This window comes from Hyla sarda, chromosome 4, assembly GCF_029499605.1.
Source record: "Hyla sarda isolate aHylSar1 chromosome 4, aHylSar1.hap1, whole genome shotgun sequence".
NCBI lineage: Eukaryota > Metazoa > Chordata > Amphibia > Anura > Hylidae > Hyla > Hyla sarda.
The window spans coordinates 379,768,338-379,788,764 of record NC_079192.1 but is presented as its reverse complement, the minus strand read 5'-3'; the positions used below and the strand labels follow the sequence as shown (position 1 = coordinate 379,788,764).

Here is a 20,427-nt window from a genome sequence, read left to right as displayed (position 1 = left end):
ATTTTGTCAGTTGTGTCCTTTAAAGGGGCCAAAAAGTGAGTGAATAATGGTCACACCAAATACCTTAAAGGGGTACTTCGGAGAATTTTTTTTTTTTCCAATGAACTGGTACCAGAAAGTTAAACATATTTAACAGATTGTAAATTACTTATATTTAAAAATCTTAAACGGGTTGTCCAGGAATATAAAAGAAGAGCTAATTTCTCCCAAAAAAACAGCACCACCCCTGTCCTCAGTTTGTGTGTGGTATTGCAGCTCAGTTACCTTAAAATGAATGGGGACAAATTGTAATACTACACACAACCTAAGGATAGGGGTGGCGCTGTTTTGGCAGAAATTAGCTCTGTTTTTCTATTCCTGGATAACCCCTTTAAGCCTTCCAGTACTTATCAGCTGCTGTATGCTCCAGGGGAAGTCAGTCTGACCACAGTGCTCTCTACTGACACCTCTGTCCATGTCAGGAACTGTACGGAGCAGGAGAGGTTTACAATGGGGATTTGCTCATTCTCCAGACAGTTCCTGACACGGACAGAGGTGTCAGGAGAGAGCACTGTGGTCAGACTTTAAAGAACTAAACAACTTCTTCTGTAGTGTACAGCAGCTAAGTGCTGAAATGATTAAAACATTTTAATAGAAGTAATTTACAAATCTGTATAACTTTCTGGCACCAGATATATTGAAAACACTTTTCCCTTTAGAGTACCCCTTTAACCACTTGTTCACAGGAGACCTCATTGCTGAGAACCACTAGAATTATCCCTTTCACCCATGGTAAATTCTTATTTTTCTTACTCATAGTGACCACTCTGGACCAGCGCCTGTTGCAGGCAGATTTTCAGCCTATTTGTGCCTCCCAGCTTCACCCTCACCACAAGCATCTCCTAATAAAACGCTCTCTTCGCTGCCGGGTAAGTGTCATGTATTATTTTAATGTCTGTCAATGTTTCTCAACCAGGGTGTAAACAACTGTTGCAAAACTACAATTCCCAGCATGCCCAGACAGCCGAAGGCTGTCTGGGCATGCTGGGAGTTGTAGTTTTGCAACAGCTGGATACACCCTGGTTGAGAAACGCTGATCTACATTATGACATCCGAACGTCTCTTCACATGTCCTCTTCTTTACCTAAAGGGGTATTCCAGGAAAAACGTAATTTTATTTTATTTTTTTTTTTATTTTTTTTTTTATTTTTTTTTTTTATCAACTGGCTCAAGAAAGTTAAACAGATTTGTAAATTTACTTCTATTAAAAAATCTTAATTCTTCCAAGAATAATCAGCTGCTGAAGTTGAGTTGTTCCTTTCTGTCTGGCAACAGTGCTCTCTGCTGACATCTCTGCTTGTCTCAGGAACTGCACAGAGTAGAAGAGGTTTGCTATGTGGATTTGCTTCTACTCTGGACAGTTCCCAAGAAAAGTGTCATCAGAGAGCACTTAGACAGAAAAGAACAACTCGACTTCAGCAGCTCATAAGTACTGAAAGGATTAAAGGGGTACTCCGCCCCTGGCATCTTATCTCCTATCCAAAGGATAGGGGATAAGATGTTAGATCGCAGCGGTCCCGCTGCTGGGGACCCCGGGGGTCGCCGCTGCGGCACCCCGCCATCATTACTGTACAGAGCGAGTTCGACGGGCGAGACGGGCCGGAGCAGCGTGACGTCATGGCTCCGCCCCTCATGACATCACGGCCCGTCCCCTTAATGCAAGTCTATGGCAGGGGGCGTGACGACCCCCACGCCCCCTCCCATAGACTTGTATTGACGGGGCGGGCTGTGACGTCACGAGGGGCGGAGCCATGACGTAACGATGCTCCGGCCCCTGTATTGCCTGTCATTACGTGCAGAGCAATCTCACTCTGTGCAGTAATGATAGCGGGGTGCTGCAGCAGCGATCCCCGAGGTCCCCAGCAGCGGGACCCCGGCGTTCTGACATCTTATCCCCTATCCTTTGGATAGGGGGATAAGATGTCTAGGGGCGGAGTACCCCTTTAAGATTTTTTAATAGAAGTAATTTACAAATCTGTTTAACTTTCTGGAGCCAGTTTAGAAAATAAATAAATAAAAAAAAAAAAAAAAAAAAAAATAATAATAATATATATATATGTATATGTGTATATATATATGTATGTATATATATATGTATGTATATATATATGTATGTATGTATATATGTATGTATGTATATATGTATGTATATATGTATGTATATATATATGTATGTATATATATGTATGTATATATATATATGTATGTGTATGTATATATGTATGTATATATATATATATATATATATATATGTATGTATATATATATATATATATATATATATATATAATATTTTTTTATTTTTTTTTTTTTCCTGGATAACCCCTTTAATTCTTAAAATCTAATTTTTTTTTCCTTCCTTCCTTTCCAGAAATGTGAACATAATCTGAGCAAGCCAGAGTTCAACCCAACCTCTATAAAGTTCAAGATACAGCTGGTCGCTCTGTAAGTTTCTTTTAAATCTTAAAAACAATCAATGCATGTTTCTTGAGCGGCATGCATTCTCACCGTTGTGTCATCTCCATCTTGTTACCTGTGACACCATATAACTTGGTTGTTTTTGTGTTTTTTAATGCAGGAGCTATGTCCCAGAAGTCAGGATTATGTCTATTCCCAATCTACGCCATATGAAGGTGAGGTCACAATTTATCTATGGTTTTCCAATTAGCTCTTTCCTCTGAATGTGTTCTGGGCCTTAAAGGGAAACTGTCATCAGATTTTACCATATATAACACATAGCAATATGTAGTAAATCTTCTTCCTCACTATCTATGTAGTATAATCTTCTTCCTCACCATCCCCAGGAGATGTTTCTGCCTGCAGGGATGGTCAGGATATCTAATGATCAGGATATCTACCTGTAAGTAGTCGCCTGGGCGGGGAGCTATACTCGCCTAGTCCTGCTGCTCCATCTGTAATAACATCCACTCAGCATGGTCGATAGATTAGGCGCGGCCTCGCGTCATCACTCTGCTCCGTCTGCTTAGGGAGAAGAGCGGTGACAAGGGTTGTCAATCACGCTAAGGGGGAGCAATTACTACACAGCAAACAAGACTAGGTGAGCATAGCTTCCTGCCCAGGGGACCACTTAGGGGGTCGTTTGGGGGGACACTGTTAAACTTCTTATCCTCACCATCCCTGCCAGAACAAACATCTCCCGGGGGTGGTCAGGAAGATGATTTGATCTTCTTTCTCCCGTTAGTCTGCAGACTTGTCTTCATCATTATCATCATCAGCAGTTCAGTGCTTAGTGTCACCCCTTCCTTGTTGGCCTGCTGTTGTTTTATTTTCTGCTCACATCACGTATCTGGCATACTTAGTTCACCAGTAACATTTCTCCTTCCACTTGCCATGTATAATAGTGTACAGTGTGTAAGTTATCCCCACTGTGTTAGCCCGTTCAGTCCAGTTTACACACTCTTGAGACCAGTGTGTGGAGGGTAGTATTGCTTATATTTACTCATAGACCAACTAAAAGGTGGTGTGTGAGTTAATAATAAAGTATATATTTTAAGTGGTGTGGGAAACCAATTTTTTTTTTTGAACCACCTTTTAGTTGATCTATCAGTAAATACCTGTTCAGTCCAGTGCACGTTTACCAGCAGTATGTCATGGCATAGCAGAGAGGAGTATGGTATGTGCTGTGCTCTGATTGGCCAGAGAAGTAATTGAAAGAAAGTCCTGTTTGAGTACTGCTGGCAGACAGCACTTCTCTGACCCTGCCCCCTGACATGAGAAATTACTGCACCATGGAGCGGGCTTTCAGGGACTGAAGAACAGAAATGAGGGCAATAAAATCACCATCAAAGCTCTCCTACCCCCAATTCTATCTACATTGGTCATAGATCCTATCTAAAACTATCCTTACGCAAGATGGCTGCCACCATTGTAATGTGTAAACAACATGTTTCAGTATCTGGATCTAGTCGGGAAATAAATTCTAGGTGATACATTCCCTTTAGGGGCAGTGTTTTCTAACCAGGTGCCTCCAGCTGTTGCAAAACTACAACTCCCAGCATGCCCGGACAGCCAACGGCTGTCCGGGCATGCTGAGAGTTGAAGTTTTGCAACAGCTGGAGGTACCCTAGTTGGGAAGCACTGCTTTAAATTGACAGATCCTATGCCAGGAGCTTAAAAATGATATGCAAGACTCCGCTTACATCAGTGTTTGAGCCGGGAGGATCGCTTTCCGTGGCATATTAGCATTTGTGGCATGCGCGGTCTTATAGTCATTTTGTACTCTTAATAGAAAGCAGAGATGACAGTTTGTTTTTTTTTAATCCCTCACATATAGAACTTTTTGCTTTTATTGTTGTTGTCTTTTAAAGGGAAAGCTTAGTTGTAAGTTTACATCAAACGTTCAGCCACATTCATTGTAGATAGTTCTCTGGCTTGTGGGAAAAAAATGCCTTGGTTATGGGAACCCCCTCCCCAAAATAAAAAAATAAAATAAAAAAGGATCAACCCACAACCAATCTGAACAGGGTACCATGATACAATCCTGAAGCATGGATGACAATGGGCTGCACCCCATGTAGTAGGTCCTGAAGACTAGACGAGATGGTAACTTTAATGATTCTATATTAAAATCATGAACAAAAAATGACATGTCACTAAAAAATGTAGTGAAACATCAACACGTTTTGAGCTAGTGAATGGCTCCTAATGTTTGCCATGATTAAGAGCGATGCACTAGCTCGAAACCTGTCGGCATTTTAAAAAAAAATGTTGTTTTTTTTTTTTTATTTTTTTTTTTTAAGGATTTTAGTATGGATTCATTAAAGTCTAGTCTTCTGGGTGCCTTGGTTATAATGTAAATATTATTTTCCAGGAGAGCCAGGTACTGCTGACACTGACCAACCCTGTGGAGAACATTACTCACGTGACGCTCATGCCCTGCGAAGAAGCAGACCCTCAAGACATTAACAGCACTGCCAAGGTAGAGCCTGATGCCACTTTTTTATATTCTGTATCGAATATACTTCTTCTATAGCCAAAATGTGATAACTCCTCCTCCAATTTTTTTTCCCCCTCTACTTCCTGTTCCCATGGGAAATTACTGCCTAGAAGGTGATCTGATCGCAATGTACAAATATATACCGTGAAGGGAAAATTATTTGTACGTTTGCACACTGACAAAGAAATGATCAGTCTATAATTTTAATGGCCTGTTTGTTTGAACAATAATAACACAAAATTCTGAAAAATAAACTTTAACCCCTTTAAGGTTTTTCCGTTTTTGCATTTTCATTTTTTCCTAATCACTTTCTAAAAATCATAACTCTTTAAATTTTGCACCTAAAATTCCATATGATGGCTTCTTTTTTGTGCCAACAATTCTACTTTGCCGTGACATTAGTAATTTTACCAAAATTTTCACAGCGAAGGGGAGAAAAAATTAATTGTGCAACAAAATTTAGGAAAAAATGCAATTTTGTAACTTTTGGGGGCTTCAGTTTCTACACATTTTTTGGTAAAAATTACACCTTATCTTTTTTTTGGTGGTCCATATGGTTAAAATGATACCCTACTTACCGTATTTATCGGCGTATAACACGCACTTTTTAGGCTAAAATTTTTAGCCTAAAGTCTATGTGCGTGTTATACGCCGATACACCCCCAAGAAAGGCAGGGGGAGAGGCCGTCGCTGCCCGCTTCTCTCCCCCTGCCTTTCCTGGGGTCTAGAGCCCTGCTGCCGGCCCTTCACTCCCCCTGGCTATCGGCGCCGCTGCCCGTTCTGTCCCCCTGACTATCGGTGCCGGCGCCCCATTGACGCCGACAGCCAGGGGGAGAGAAGGGGCAGCGGCACCCATTGCCGGCGCCGCTGCCCCGTTGCCTCCCCCCATCCCCAGTGGCATAATTACCTGTTGCCGGGGTCGGGTCCGCGCTGCTTCAGGCCTCCGGCGTGCGTCCCCTGCGTCATTGCTATGCCCTGCACGGCGTGGCGCATGACGTCAGGGGGCCAGAACGGGCAGCGGCGCAGATAGCCAGGGGGAGAGAAGGGCCGGCAGGAGGGCTCTAGACCCCAGGAAAGGCAGGGGGAGAGAAGCGGGCAGGGACGGCCTCTCTCCCCCTGCCTTTCCTGGGGGTGTATCGGGGTATACACGCGCACACACGCACCCTCATTTTACCATGGATATTTGGGTTAAAAACTTTTTTTACCCAAATATCCTTAGTAAAATGAGGGTGCGTGTTATAGGCCGGTGCGTGGTATACCCCGATGTATATAGGTTTGATTTTGTCGTACTTCTAAAAAAAAAATAAAGAAAATAAAAAATAAATCATAACTTCGTGCAGGAAAATTTATATGTTTAAAATGGTCATTCTCTGACACCCCCCCCCCCCCCCCAATCATTTTTTTTATTTTTCCACGTACGGGCCAGTATGAGGGCTATTTTTTTTTTTTCCGCCGTGATCTGAAGTTTTTATATTGATCAGACTTTTTGATTGCTTTTTATTCATTTTTTCATTAAATAAAATGTGACCAAAAATACGCTATTTTGCACTTTGGAACTTTTTTTGCATGTACACCATTGCCCGTGCGGTTTAATTAACGATATATTTTTATAGTTCGGACATTTCCGCACGCGGCGATGCCATATATGTTTATTTTTATTTTACAGTTTTTATTTTTATTTTATTTTTTAAATGGGGGGAAAAGGGGGTGATTCTAACTTTTTTATTAGGGAAGGGGTTTAAATGATCTTCCCTTTTTTTTTTTTTTTTTAACTTTTTTATTTTATTTTATTTGCAGTGTTACAGCTCCCCTTAGTGGCTATTACACTGCACATACCGATCTCATACGCAGATCATTGCCGTGCATTGACACGGCAAAGATCAGTGTTATCGGCAGTCGATTGCTCAAGCCTGGATTTCAGGCTTGGAGCAATCAATCGCCGATCAGATGCGACGGAGGCAGGTTAAGGGACCTCCGCTCGCGTTCTAGCTGATCGGGACATCGCGATTTCACCGCGATGGTCCCAATCCGCCAGACTGAGCTGCCGGGAAGCTTTCACTTTCATTTTAGACGTGGCGATCAACTGAACGATGTGTCTTAATGGTTAATAGCAGGCGGCACAACAATCGGTGCCGCACGCTATTAGTCCAGGGTCCCGGCTGTCATTAGCCGCTGGGACCGACCGGGTATGACGTGACCCTTCGTTATATACCGGGCGCAGGGTGTGCAGGTACGCCCTGCGTCCTTAAGAGGTTAAGGAAGTTATTAATTGATTTGCATTTTACTAAGTGAAATAAAGATTTGATCCGCAAGATTTCTGGCTCCCAGGTGTCTTTTTATACAGGTAAGAAGCTGAGATAAGGAGCACTCCTTTTAAGAGAGTGCTCTTAATCTCAGCTCATGACCTATATAAAATACATCGGTACATATCACCGCATAGGCAACAACAATAATGGAAGTGAGCAGCCGCATGAACAATTGTGGGATTGATCCTCCAGCCATTTACTCACAACATTTGGGCTGTGTAATGTGGCCCTTTTAACGTGTATATTGACTATCGCTGCTGGTAACAGGACATAATCTGCCCATGTAAAATAACCCTTAGTTTGTCTTGGGAAAAACATGAAAATCCTATAACCTCAAATACAGTTTTATCTACACAATGTTGTCCCAGTCATCTTAACTAAATGTAAATTGTTATCACAGGTTCTTGTACCAACGAAGGAGCTGGTTCTTGCCGGGAAAGATGCAACTGCGGAATATGATGAACTGGCAGAACCGCAGGATTTCCAGGATGATCCGGAGTAAGTTTTATTGTAATTCTTCTACTGCAGAAGCTTGATCTTAAGCTGGATAGGCATCTTTTGATCCTCATGATATTTTTAGAAAATTCTTATTCATGTGGGTTTAAATTTAACTACAAAGTTTTTACTTCAAGGATAGGGTTACACGTGCGTATTTTCTGCTGCAGATCTTACTGCCCATTGACTTCAGTGGGTAGCAAAATCTGCTGAAGCAGATCTGCAGCAGAAATATGCATGTGTGAACTGACCCTAAAGGTTTTAATAATTTGTCCTGTTGGTTTGCTTAAAGGGGTACTCCACTGGAAAACATTTTTTATAAATCAACTGGTGCCAGAAAGTTAAACAGATTTCTAAATTACTTCTATTAAAAAATCTTAACCCTTCCAGTATTTTTCAGCTGCTGTTTGTTCCACAGGAAGTTTTCTCTTTTTGAATTTCCTTTCTGTCTGACCACAGTGCTCTCTGCTTTCACCATTTTAGGAACTGTGTGTCCAGAGCAGGAGAGGTTTGCTGTGGGGATTTGCTCCTACTCTGAACAGTTATTAAAATGGACAGAGGTGTCAGCAGAGAGCACTGTGGTCAGACAGAAAAGAAATTCAAAAAGAAAAGAACTTCCTGTGTAACATACAGCAGCTGATAAGTACTGGAAGGATTAATATTTTTAAATAGAAGTAATTTAGAAATCTGATTAAAGGGGTAGTCCAGTGCTCAGAAACGTAGGGGATAAGTTTCAGATCGAGGAGAGTCCGACCGCTGGGGCCCCCCACGATCTCCTGTACAGGGGGCCCCGGCTCGCTGGCCAGATAGCGGGTGTCGACCAGCGCACGAAGCGGTGGCTGACACGCCCCCTCAATACATCGCTATGGCAGACCAAAGGCAGCGCTCCGGCTCTGCCATAGAGTTGTATTGAGGGGGCGTGTCAGCCACCGCTTTGTACAGTGGTCACTCTCCCTTCCCGCGGGCTGCTGGGGCCCCGTACAGGAGATTGCGGGGGGGCCCCAGTGGTCGGACCCCCGCGATCTGAAACTTATCCCCTATCCTTAGGATAGGGGATACATTTTTTTTTTTAAGCACTGGATATCTCCTTTTAATTTTTTGGCACCAGTTGATTTAAAAAAAATAAAAAATTCTAGTGGATTACCCTTTTTATTAAGAAGCTTTCTAAATAGTTTATTAAAAAATTCCTACCATTTTGCTTTGTAGTCTGTAACTCCTTCACCTTACTGTCTGTCCTGCCAGTGATGATGCGGACTCAACATTACACTGCTCTGGACTGTGTCTGCTCTTTCCTTTCCCCCCTTCCTTCTCTCAGTGTAAAGGACCAATCATACACCTAACATTCATCTGACGGCTCTCCCAATCCACCCCATACACATGAATGGGGAGTTTAGAGATTAGCCAATGATTGACTTCTCTGGCAGCAGTTTGTCTTTCTGAGAACAAAAGGATCAGGCAGTTGACACTTCGTGTGATCTGCTTTCATTCTTAACTTGGATAATCTCACACGTACACTCTCTGATCTGCTATGTACTAATCTCTACAGATTAAATAGAGATTTGTACATGGTGATCAGAGTGTGGGGCGGCATCTAAGTTATCAAGGAGGGCAGATCACACAGGCTGTAGATAGGGAGGAAAACAGAAATACAAGGCAGACTGAAAGGAGAGAGTGACCCACATAGACTCATAGGGGGAGACTTATCAAAACCTGTACAGAGGAAAAGTTGCCCAGTTGCCCATAGCAACCAATCAGATTGCTTCTTTCATTTTTAACAAGGCCTCTGCAAAATGAAAGAAGCGATCTGATTGGTTGCTAAGAAGTTTTGATAAATCAGTTTTGATTGATAACTGCACCTCTGAAAATGCAGGAATGAAGATTACAGCCTGAAACTTGCCGCATAACGTTAACTGAAGGAAAAATTATTTTAGCCATGTAAAGGTTCTCATTGGCTTTAAATGGAATCTGCTGTATAAAAAAAAGCTTTTGACATGTTCTGAGGAGTTTTGATCAGGCGGAGTCTGAGTGTTCAGCCCCCCCCCACTGATCAGGAGAGGAAGAAGCGCACACTTAAAGGACAACTGTAGTGGAACACTTTTATATATGCCTGGGCCTCAAAAATAAGCTCATAAATACCTTCCTACGAGCCCCCGTTTGTTCGGCACAGGCCTCACGGTCCGGCAGTGCTGGCCTCATTCCATTTCCTGGGGACGGGGACACCGCAGAGCGTGAACCTGTGATAGGCTGAGCCCACTGTCATGTAAGAAGCCGGCCAGAGCTCCATACATGACGGTGGGCTCAGCCTATCACAGGCAGGGGCGGGACATCGCTGCGGCTGGTGATACGCCGACGGCTCTGCGGCGTCCCCGTCCCCAAGAAATGGAATGAGGTCAGCACTTCCGGACCGTGAGCCCTGTGTCGAACAAACGGGGGCTCGTAGAAAGGTATGTATGAGTTTATTTTGTTTATTTTTGAGGCCCGGGCGTATATAAAAGTGTTCCACTACAGTTGTCCTTTAAGTGCTTCGCCCTTTGTTCACAGCAATCTTAACCCCTTAACGACAATGGACGTAAATGTACGTCATGGTGATGTGGTACTAATCGCACCATGATGTACATTTACACGCCGACATGATCACGAGCACCGGAGCGGTGCTCGTGTCATGCCCGGCAAGGCCCGGCTGCTATCGGCAGCCAGGGACCCGCTGGTAATGGCGGACATCCGCGATCGCGCGGAAGTCCGCCATTAACCCCTCCAATGCAGTGATCAATACAGATCACGGCATCTGCAGCAGTGCGGTACTTTGCACGGATGATCGGATCGCCCGCAGCGCTGCCGCGTGGATCCGATCATCCAGCATGGCGGTCGGAGGTCACCTCACCTGGCTCCGGCCGTCTCCCGGGGTCTTCTGCTCTGGTCTGAGATCGAGCAGACCAGAGCACAAGATCACCGATAATATTGAGCAATGCTGTGCCCTATGCATAGCACTGAACAGTATTAGCAATCAACTGATTGCAATGAATAGTCCCCTATCGCCCCGTGCGTAAAAGTATGAACTATTAAAATATATTGTTAATTATCCCGTACGGTGAACGGCGTAAACGTAATAAGTCCAAAATTGCTGCTTTTTTGTCACATTTTATTCCAAAATAAATTTAATAAAAAAATATTAAAAGTAAAACCTAAGCAAAAGTGATACTGATAAAAACTACAGATCATGGTGCAAAAAATGAGCCCTCATATCGCCCCGTATACGGAAAAATTAGAAAGTTATAGGTAGTCAAAATAGGGCAATTTCAAACATACTAATTTTGTTAAAATGGTTTGCGATTTATTTATTTATATTTTTTAAGCGGTACAATTATAGAAAAGTATATAATCATGGGTATCATTTTATTCGTATTGACCCACAGAATAAAGAAAACATGTCATTTTTACCGGGAAGTGTACAGCGTGAAAACAAAATCTTCCAAAATTTGCTAAATTGCGGTTCTCTTTTCAATTTCAATTCAATTTCCCCATTTTATGGTAAAATAAGTGATGTCATTACAAAGTACAATTGGTGACGCAAAAAACAAGCCCTCATATGGGTCTGTGGATGGAAATAGAAGAGAGTTATGATTTTTAGAAGGCGAGGAGGAAAAAACGAAAATGCAAAAATAAAATTGGTCTGGTCCTTAAGGCCAAAATGGGCCTTGTCCTTAAGGGGTTAAAGGGGTACTCATGTGGAAAACTTTTTTTTTTTTTTTTTTTTTTTTTGTTAAATCAACTGGTGCCAGAAAGTTAAACAGATTTGTAAATTACTTCTATTAAAAAAAATCTTAACCCTTCCAGTACTTATTAGCTGCTGAATACTACAGAGGAAATGGTTTTCTTTTTGGAACACAGAGCTCTCTGCTGACATCACAAGCACAGTGCTCTCTGCTGACATATCTGTCCATTTTCGGAACTGTCCAGAGCAGCATATTTTTGCTATGGGGATTTTCTCCTACTCTGGACAGTTCCTAAAATGGACAGAGATGTCAGCAGAGAGCATTGTGGTCATGAAGTCAGCAGAGAGCTCTGTGTTCCAAAAAGAAAACCATTTCCTCTGTAGTATTCAGCAGCTTATAAGTACTGGAAGGATTAAGAGTTTTTTAATAGAAGTAATTTACAAATCTGTTTTACTTTCTGGCACCAGTTGATTTAATAGAAAAAAGGTTTTCTACCGGAGTACCAGTTTAAGCCTTTACTTATATTAAACATTCCAAATGTTTTGCATTTATCTCTGTAAACACCTTTTTTTTTTTTTTTTTTTTTTTTTTTTTTTTAAAGCTTTGTCCACTAATAACAGTTTTTAATCTTTCCTGCAGCGTTGTCGCCTTTAGGAAAGCCAATAAAGTCGGAGTGTTTATTAAGGTAACTCCGCTCCAGGAGAAGGGGAAGGTGATCGTGAGCTTCAAGCTCAAACACGACTTCAGAAACCAGCCCACCCCTATCCGACCAACAGAGGACAACGAATCCAGCTCCGAGGCTGTGTGGCTGACCCACCATGTGGAGCTCGACCTGGGGCCCGTGGTGTCTGCCGCCCCATAGAAGCCACTTGTATCGGTTCCTGATCAGGAACGGGTTACTAGGCTTTGTGGTTATTTCTACCCGGAGACCAAGTGCACAGAAATAGCTGCTTAATGCACTTGTTCTGGGAGGTTTGTGGACAGATTGTGCCGACGAGGCAGTAACTTGTGGGACTGCACTTATTGTGTTAACTCCGTGATCCCCTTAATGCTGGAAGGAAAGACAAACTAGGTATGAGACACGTGTAAATATAGAAGACTACTCACATATACATAATACATGCATTGGAAACCAACTCATTGTTGATAATGTCATTTAAACTTTTATTCGGCACAGTAGTCATTGTTTTAGATGACGTTTACTATATATTAAATTACATTACATCTACATTGTTAGGGCATTGTTTCTCTGTGACCAGCTTTTAAAATGTTCTCCCACTTGGGAAATACTGCTCTTAAAGGGGTTATCCAGGAAAAAAACTATATATATTCATATATTCAACTGGCTCCAGAAAGTTAAACAGATTTGTAAATTACTTCTATTAAAAAATCTTAATCCTTTCAGTACTTAAGAGCTGCTGAAGTTGTGGTGTTCTTTTCTGTCTAAGTGCTCTCTGCTGACACCTCTGCTTATCTCAGGAACTGTCCAGAGTAGAAGCAAATCCCCATAGCAAACCTCTTCTACTCTGTGCAGTTCCCGAGACAAGCAGAGATGTCAGCAGAGAGCACTGTTGCCAGACAGAAAATTACTCAACTTCAGCAGCTGATAATTATTAGAAGAATTAAGATTTTTTTTTAACAGCAATAATTTACAAATCTTTTTAACTTTCATGAGCCAGTTGATAGATCAAGTTTTTTCCTGGAATACCCCTTTAAGTTTCAGATTGGACAGGGTCTGACATCTCCCGTATGGCACCCTGGCTCTCCTCCTGAATTGAGGCGTGTTGACCACTACATGAAGCCCCCCTTCCCATCCCCCATGCATCTCTACGGGAGAGCTGGAGATAGCAGAGTACTGCGGTCGGGCTCTTCCATAGTAATGCATAGAGGGGGGGGGGGGGGGAAGTGTCGGCCACCGCTTCATGTTGTGGTCAACACAGCTCTTTTCATTCAGAGAGCCGTAGCACCATATGGGAGATTAAAGTGGTGGTCCCAATTTTCAGACCCCCGTTACCTGACACTTATCCCCTATCCTTAGGATAGGAGATACATTTCCCTATCCTGGAATACTCCTTTAAAAGGAGAATGCATCAATTCTGTGGTATTGTGGTTGCATTTCTATCTGTAGCCTGCAAGTGTCGCTGTTGCTTTGTCATCTAGGCGGCAGTATAATAACAGGAAATAGTAACATTTCACTCTTACTTGGTATACGTATATCTTTAAAAAAACAAAAATGGTGGATGGGCGTTGTTCACACGGTTAGAGATGGGACAATACACTATTAACATCACAGATGAACTATCACTGTCCCCCAAAGGGATTGGCTGCCATGATGTCTGAGCTCAAAGACTTCCATGTAAGCGGATGAGTGTGGTTTTCCCCTTAGACTGCTTGATGGTTTACATTTGTAGTTTACAACCTATCAGTTTGTTATATTTATATTATATATTTTTCTCCTTGTATTTCTTTAAAGGGAGTTATCCAGGAATAACAAAACAAGAGCTTATTTCTTCCAAAAATAGCTCCGCACCTGTCCTCAGGTTGTGTTTGGTATTACAACTTGGATCCCTTCACTTCAATGAAACTGAGCTGCAATACCACACACAACCTGAGGGCAGGTGCGGGGCTGTTTTTGGAAGAAATCCGCTTTGTTTTTCTAATCCTGAATAACCTCTTTATACCCCTAATGGCAAAAAAAAGTTAAGTTATAATATATCATAAATTCACCTCATACTCGTATTACATTTCCTTCCAGAACATGCAGTCAATATACTTCTTCTACTTTTGCCTTAAACTTGTCATTTACTGCTTTATTCAATGTCATGCTTGGCAGGGTCATGTATTGTTCTTTTTGGAAAACACTAAATACATATGTTATGTGAGCTCTTGTATATGGGGGGGGGGGGTCGCAATATCCTAGACACAGATTTGACACTTTTTTTTTTTCTTTTTTCCTTCTGTTTATACTGTTTTATGTTGCTGCCATATTGTGTATTTAAGGCTCTTATGTACAATCTGGTGATGGCTACAGTGGAGCAGGAGAAGAATTGCCCACATGTACACTAGTACTCTCCATTAGATTACATGGGAGATATGGATTCTACTGACCAAGCTGTTTGACCCACACTTATCACTCGCGTACAGCAGTGCCCATTGATAAGCATGAATCTCTGTAGTGGTGAGAAAAAGAACTTTTAGTCTGGTATTGTGCATGCAGTTTTTTTTAGAGAGTCAGGGAGTGAAGTGCTTAAAGGAGATCTGCAGCCATAGACAACTTATCCCCTATCCACAGTGTCTGATCGGGGGAGTTCCGACTGCTGGGACCCCGCACTGCCACGGTTCTGCGCGGCTAATGCTCATGTCCTCGACCTCACTAAGAGGTCATGATGTCATGCTGCAGCCAACACGCCTCCTGCACGGGAAGAGCTGCGGCAAAGCTGGGGCTCCGTACAGGAGATCGCAGGGGTCCAATCAGTCGGACCCCCCCCCCCCCGCGATCAGACACTTATCCCCTATCCTGCAGATAAGGGAAACATTGTATTAGGCTGCAGTACGCCTTTAAAGGGGTACTCCACTCCCCAGTGTTCAGAATATTTTCAGGATTCGGGCTTCAGGAGTCGCCACACCCCTTGTGATGTCACTCTCCACCTCCTCAATGAAAGTCTATGGGAGGGGGTGTGTCGACCACCGAAGCCCACACCCAGCTTAGTGATCTCCCTTCAGCTCCTTTGGCTTAGACTGAGATTGCTGAAAGCCGGGGAGTGAAGCATTTTAAACGACATGGTGCCACATGCTGTCCACAGTTCTGCGCGAAGAGGAGCAGCTCACGTAGTCAACCATACAACCATGTAAGTTAACCATACAACACCCAGCAAATTTGTTGCACAAGCCTTATTCTTATGTATAGGACTTGCACAGAACTTGCCGGGCCTCGTGCAGTTGCCACAGAAACCCGACTGCCTGTGTGAGCTGCGTCTCTCCATGCCCAACTGTGGTGAGCAGGTCAGTCACTAGAGTGATGCTTTAATCACATGTTTCTCCCTGCTCATTCAAATCATCAGTGGGGGGTCTCGGCACGGAGACCCTGAATGGTCAAAGATTTTGTCAGGTCTCTATAATGTGCCCTTTTTTTTTTTTAAATAAATGACAGGGACCCTTTTTAATAGAGAATCCCCCAGCTTTCCTGGTTTATTCGAGCTACTTAAAAAATTGCTCTTCATTCTTGATCTGATCTCAGTCTCATTCCAGCACCTTCCAGTTTAGTTGCTCAGACATATCTATGTTGTCTTTGCAGGATCACAGAGTAGATCCCACCTCTTTCTTTCGCCAAGTTATTTGCCCCCAGATGGTGGGTAATGGCTTCCAATACATGGATGCCTTGTTACGTTTACACTGTCACAGCACCTAGAGCATGAGCGACAGGCATAGCCTATATTTATTATAACTATAGTATTAACATACAATGTCTGCTTATTGTACACTATGTATCATCACAAGCCTTACTGCTTAGTGTTTCCTTCCTTCCTTTCTCCTTGGGATAAAGAATCTAAAGCATTGACTTCTGTATGGTCCAAGAATGAAAGATAAAGATGAGTCTACAAGGACGATTACAAGAAATGACTTTGTTCCTGCAAAATGTAAACAAATTGTTCGGTCCATCTGGAAATGTAAGAACCTGTGCAGGGTGCCCCCTGTATGATGTAGACATGTCGGTAGAGTATATTGATGTTTTACTAGTGTAATGTACAGACTTAAACAAGTTCAGTCACATCCAGGCTGGACACACGGGGGGCTCAGCACTTGCACATTCACTATATGCAGGATGATAAGCAACTGGTGACTATATTGGGTGACATTTAAGCTGTTAGATGGATGGTTCACCTTATTGCTTATATGTAATGTTGTGACCGTACAGTAAAGTTAATAAAGGTAATAAAACCTGGAAAAGTGTCTGGTTGTTTGTGGTCATTCAGTTAAAGTGTCAGTCTGGAACTGATATTAGGAAACTGTATACATAGCAACTCTGTAATCTTGTGATATTATTGCGGTTGTTCTATATACAAGCAGAAGAGCTTTAAAGAAGAACTCTGGCGGGAGGGATTTTTTTTTTTTTGTGTGTGTGATAGATAGATATAGATATATAGATAGATAGAGATATATATATATATAGCAAAAAGGTATTTAGTAGTCAGCCACTAATTGTGCAAGTTCTCCCACATAAAAAGATGAGGCCTATAATTTTCATCATAGGTATACCTCAACTATGAGAGACAGAATGAGAAAAAAAATCCATAAAATCATTGTCTGATTTTTAAAGAATTTATTTGCAAATTATGGTTAAAAATATGTATTTGGTCACCTACGAACAAGCAAGATTTCTGGCTCTCACAGGCCTGTAACTTCTTCTTTAAGAGTCTCCTCGGTCCTCCACTCGTTACCTGTATTAATGGCACCTGTATAACTTGTTATCAGTATAAAAGACACCTGTCCACAACCTCAAACAATCACACTCCAAATTCCACTATGGCCAAGACCAAAGAGCTGTCGAAGGACACCAGAAACAAAATTGTAGACCTGCACCAGGCTGGGAAGACTGAATCTGCAATAGGAAAGCAGCTTGGTGTGAAGAACTCAACTGTGGAAGCAATTATTAGAAAATGGAAGAACACTGATAATCTCCGTCAATCTGGGGCTCCACGCAAAAATGAACGTTGAGCAAAAAATCCAAGAACCACACGGGGGGGGGGGGGGACCTAGTGAATGACCTGCAGAGAGCTGGGACCAAAGTAACAAAGGCTACTATAAGTAACACACTACGCCACCTGGGACATAAATAATGCAGTGTCAGATGTGTCCACCTGCTGAAGCCAGTACATGTCTGGGCCCTTCTGAAGTTTGCTAGAAAGCATTTGGATGATCCAGAAGAGGATTGGGAGAATGTCATATGGTCAGATGAAACCAAAGTAGAACTTTTTGGTAAAAACTCAACGCGTGTTTGGTGGACAAAGAATGCAGAGTTGCATCCAAAGAACACCATACCTACTGTAAAGCATGGAGGGGTGGAAACATCATGCTTTGGGGCGGTTTCTCTGCTAAGGGACCAGGACGACTGAGCCGTGTAAAGAAAATAATTATTGGGGCCATGTATCGTGAGATTTTGAGTGAAAACCTCCTTCCATCAGCAAGGGCATTGAAGATGAAACGTGGCTGGGTCTTTCAGCATGACCATGATCCCAAACACACCTCCAAGGCAACGAAGGAGTGGCTTCGTAAGAAGCATTTCAAGGTCCTGGAGTGCCCTAGCCAGTCTCCAGATCTCAACCCCATAGAAAAGCTTTGGAGGGAGTTGAAAGTCCGTGTTGCCCAGCCAGAGCCCCAAAACATCACTGCTCTAGAGGAGATCTGCATGTAGGAATAGGCCAAAATACCAACAACAGTGTGTGAAAACCTTGTGAAGACTTACAGAAAGCGTTTGACCTCTGTCATTGCCAACAAAGGGTACCGGTATATAACAAAGTATTGAGATGAACTTTTGTTATTGACCAAATACATATTTGCCCCACTGTGTGTGTATATATTATATAAAATATGCCGTATATACTCGAGTATAAGCCGACCCGAATATAAGCCGAGGCACCTAATTTTACCACACAAAAAAACTGGGAAAACTTATTGACTCAAGTATAAGCCTAGGGTGGGAAATGCAACAGCTTCTGGTAAATTTCACATATACACATCCTCCATATTCACACACATACACAGCCCCCATACACACACATGCACAGCATATATATATATATATATGTGTGTGTGTGTGTGTGTGTGTATATATGTATATGTATATATATATGTATATATATATATATATATATATATATATATATATATATATATATATATATATATATATATATATATATATTATAAAATCTATCCTCCATATACACACATACACAGCACCCATAAGGAAATACCATTAAAGCATAACTCCTGTTGTAACTAAAAAAAAGATATACTGCCCCGGCTGCCATAAAATAAAACAATAAAGGGGACTATCCTTCGCGGCGGGGTTCGTGGGAATGGGATGTGCAGCAGCTGCGGCCATCACAGATAATGTTTTCACACCACAGTGTGCCTCCAGTTGTTTCCCCACTACAACACCCAGCATGCCTGCCCTGAGAGCCAATAGATGTCAGGGCAAGCTGGGAGTTGTAGTGGTGAAACAGCTGGAGGTACACTGTATAGGTGAACTAAGGGTGGAAGTCGCCCCCCCCCCCCCCCCAGCAGGCATCAGCACCTGCTGGGGAAGTTTACCTGGTAAGTGAGCACACTTATCAGGCAGACAAAAAGGCATTTTTAATATAGTACCAAAAAAAAAAAAAAAAGGCAGTGAGGGGGTTAGGGATAGATGGGCAATAGGCAGGGACAGAAAAAAAAAAGATGGGGGGAGCTACTCTTTACCTTTCTGGCACCAGTTGATTAAAAAAAATGCTTTCCACCAGACTACCCCTTTAAGCTGAGGGGGGTGTTTACAGCACAAAAAAAAATTGCTGAAAAATTCTGCTTATACTCTAGTATATACGGTATATCAAAAATTTCCAGTTCTGATCCCCCAGACCTGAAGCTGCAGTGTTCCTGTTGTCCACGGATTAACCCTATATCATACTGCAGCTCAGGGGATCGCTGGCCGTGACTGGACATTGCTAAGCTGCTGTATGACACTGGACCTGGGTGGTCCGACCACTGGGACCCTCCGAGATCTCCTGCATGGCGCCCCGATGTTCTGAAATTTGTTTTCAGAGCAACGGCTCTCACCCTCAGTGGTCGACACGCCCCATCCATGCACTGTCTATGTGGGAGCCAGAGACGGACGAGCACTGTACTAGTGTATCTCCAGCTCTAGATGCATGTAGGAGGCGTGTTGACCACCACTCCGTGCATGAGGAGAGCCGGGGTGGGGGGGGGTCCCAGCCGACAAAGGTGCCAGTAATCAGAACCCCGCTGATCTAATATTGAAGGCCTATTCTGAAGATGAGAGGCTGTAAAACCTGTCTTAAACCGACCTTTGCTTTGTCCACAACAACTGGCTGACCAAGCAAATGTCCATTATTACGAAGAAGAAGGATAGTCTCCAACATTTGGAGACCTCTAAAGTTTAGGATAGTTGGAGAGGTGTATGATTGCAAGATCAGACTACATATTTGTAGTCTGTTACCATGGTGACAACTTTTCATAGAAACACAGAACAGTTGGAGACATTTCATCAAGACTATTTGTAAAGTTGCTTCTTTTTTTCTATTTCGGAGCAGTAAATAATGTATATAAGTAAATGATTGGGAATGTGGGCATACTAAAGTAATAGGTTGCAATCTAGTGTCCAGATTGACAGCTTAGGAAATAAAATTGAAAGCCCCCCCTTCAAGACCCCCCCCCCAAAGCCAAGCTTCTCTCGAGTTGTACAGTCACAGATGGTGACACTTTGCTTAGCTAAAAGAATGTTCTAAAATAGCCTCCAACGTCGCCACCTTTTTTTATATCCAATTTATGTGCAGGCAGCCGAATTTTACGACTGGGGCTATAAAAAGTCTCTCTCAAAATATTTCTTCCTATCAGGATCGGCTAAGATAACCTAGCGGGAATATGATAATGACTGCCTCCACTATATTTACTTTCATGAGAGATGACTTTTTCCACCATCCGAATGTAAAATACAGCAAAATTGCCTTGGAGAGCTGGAAATGTAAATGTACTTTCCATAATTTATGTTAATCTCCTTCCTGTATGAATAGCCCAGCAGGACTGATAGAAAGAGACTATAAAATCAGCAACGTAAATGAAGCAGATGTGAATGAGCCACAAAATACGCTTTTATTGAGCAAAAAAAGTGAGTTTTATGCACAATGTAGAAAAAAAAATA

General features: G+C 42.4%; 1 protein-coding gene across 2 annotated transcripts in view; it reads left to right on the top strand.

The window, feature by feature from the left end:
* Positions 1-16,460, top strand: part of DCTN4 (dynactin subunit 4) — a 41,192-nt gene extending 24,732 nt beyond the window's left edge. For both annotated transcript variants that reach the window (XM_056516904.1, XM_056516903.1), the window contains 6 exons: positions 799-908; positions 2,411-2,484; positions 2,618-2,672; positions 4,871-4,978; positions 7,703-7,800; positions 12,150-16,460. In XM_056516904.1, coding sequence (XP_056372879.1) covers positions 799-908; positions 2,411-2,484; positions 2,618-2,672; positions 4,871-4,978; positions 7,703-7,800; positions 12,150-12,372 — 668 coding nt within the window. In that variant the 3' untranslated portion in view covers positions 12,373-16,460. The remainder of the gene's footprint in view (positions 1-798; positions 909-2,410; positions 2,485-2,617; positions 2,673-4,870; positions 4,979-7,702; positions 7,801-12,149) is intronic.
* The last annotated feature ends 3,967 nt before the right edge of the window (positions 16,461-20,427 follow it).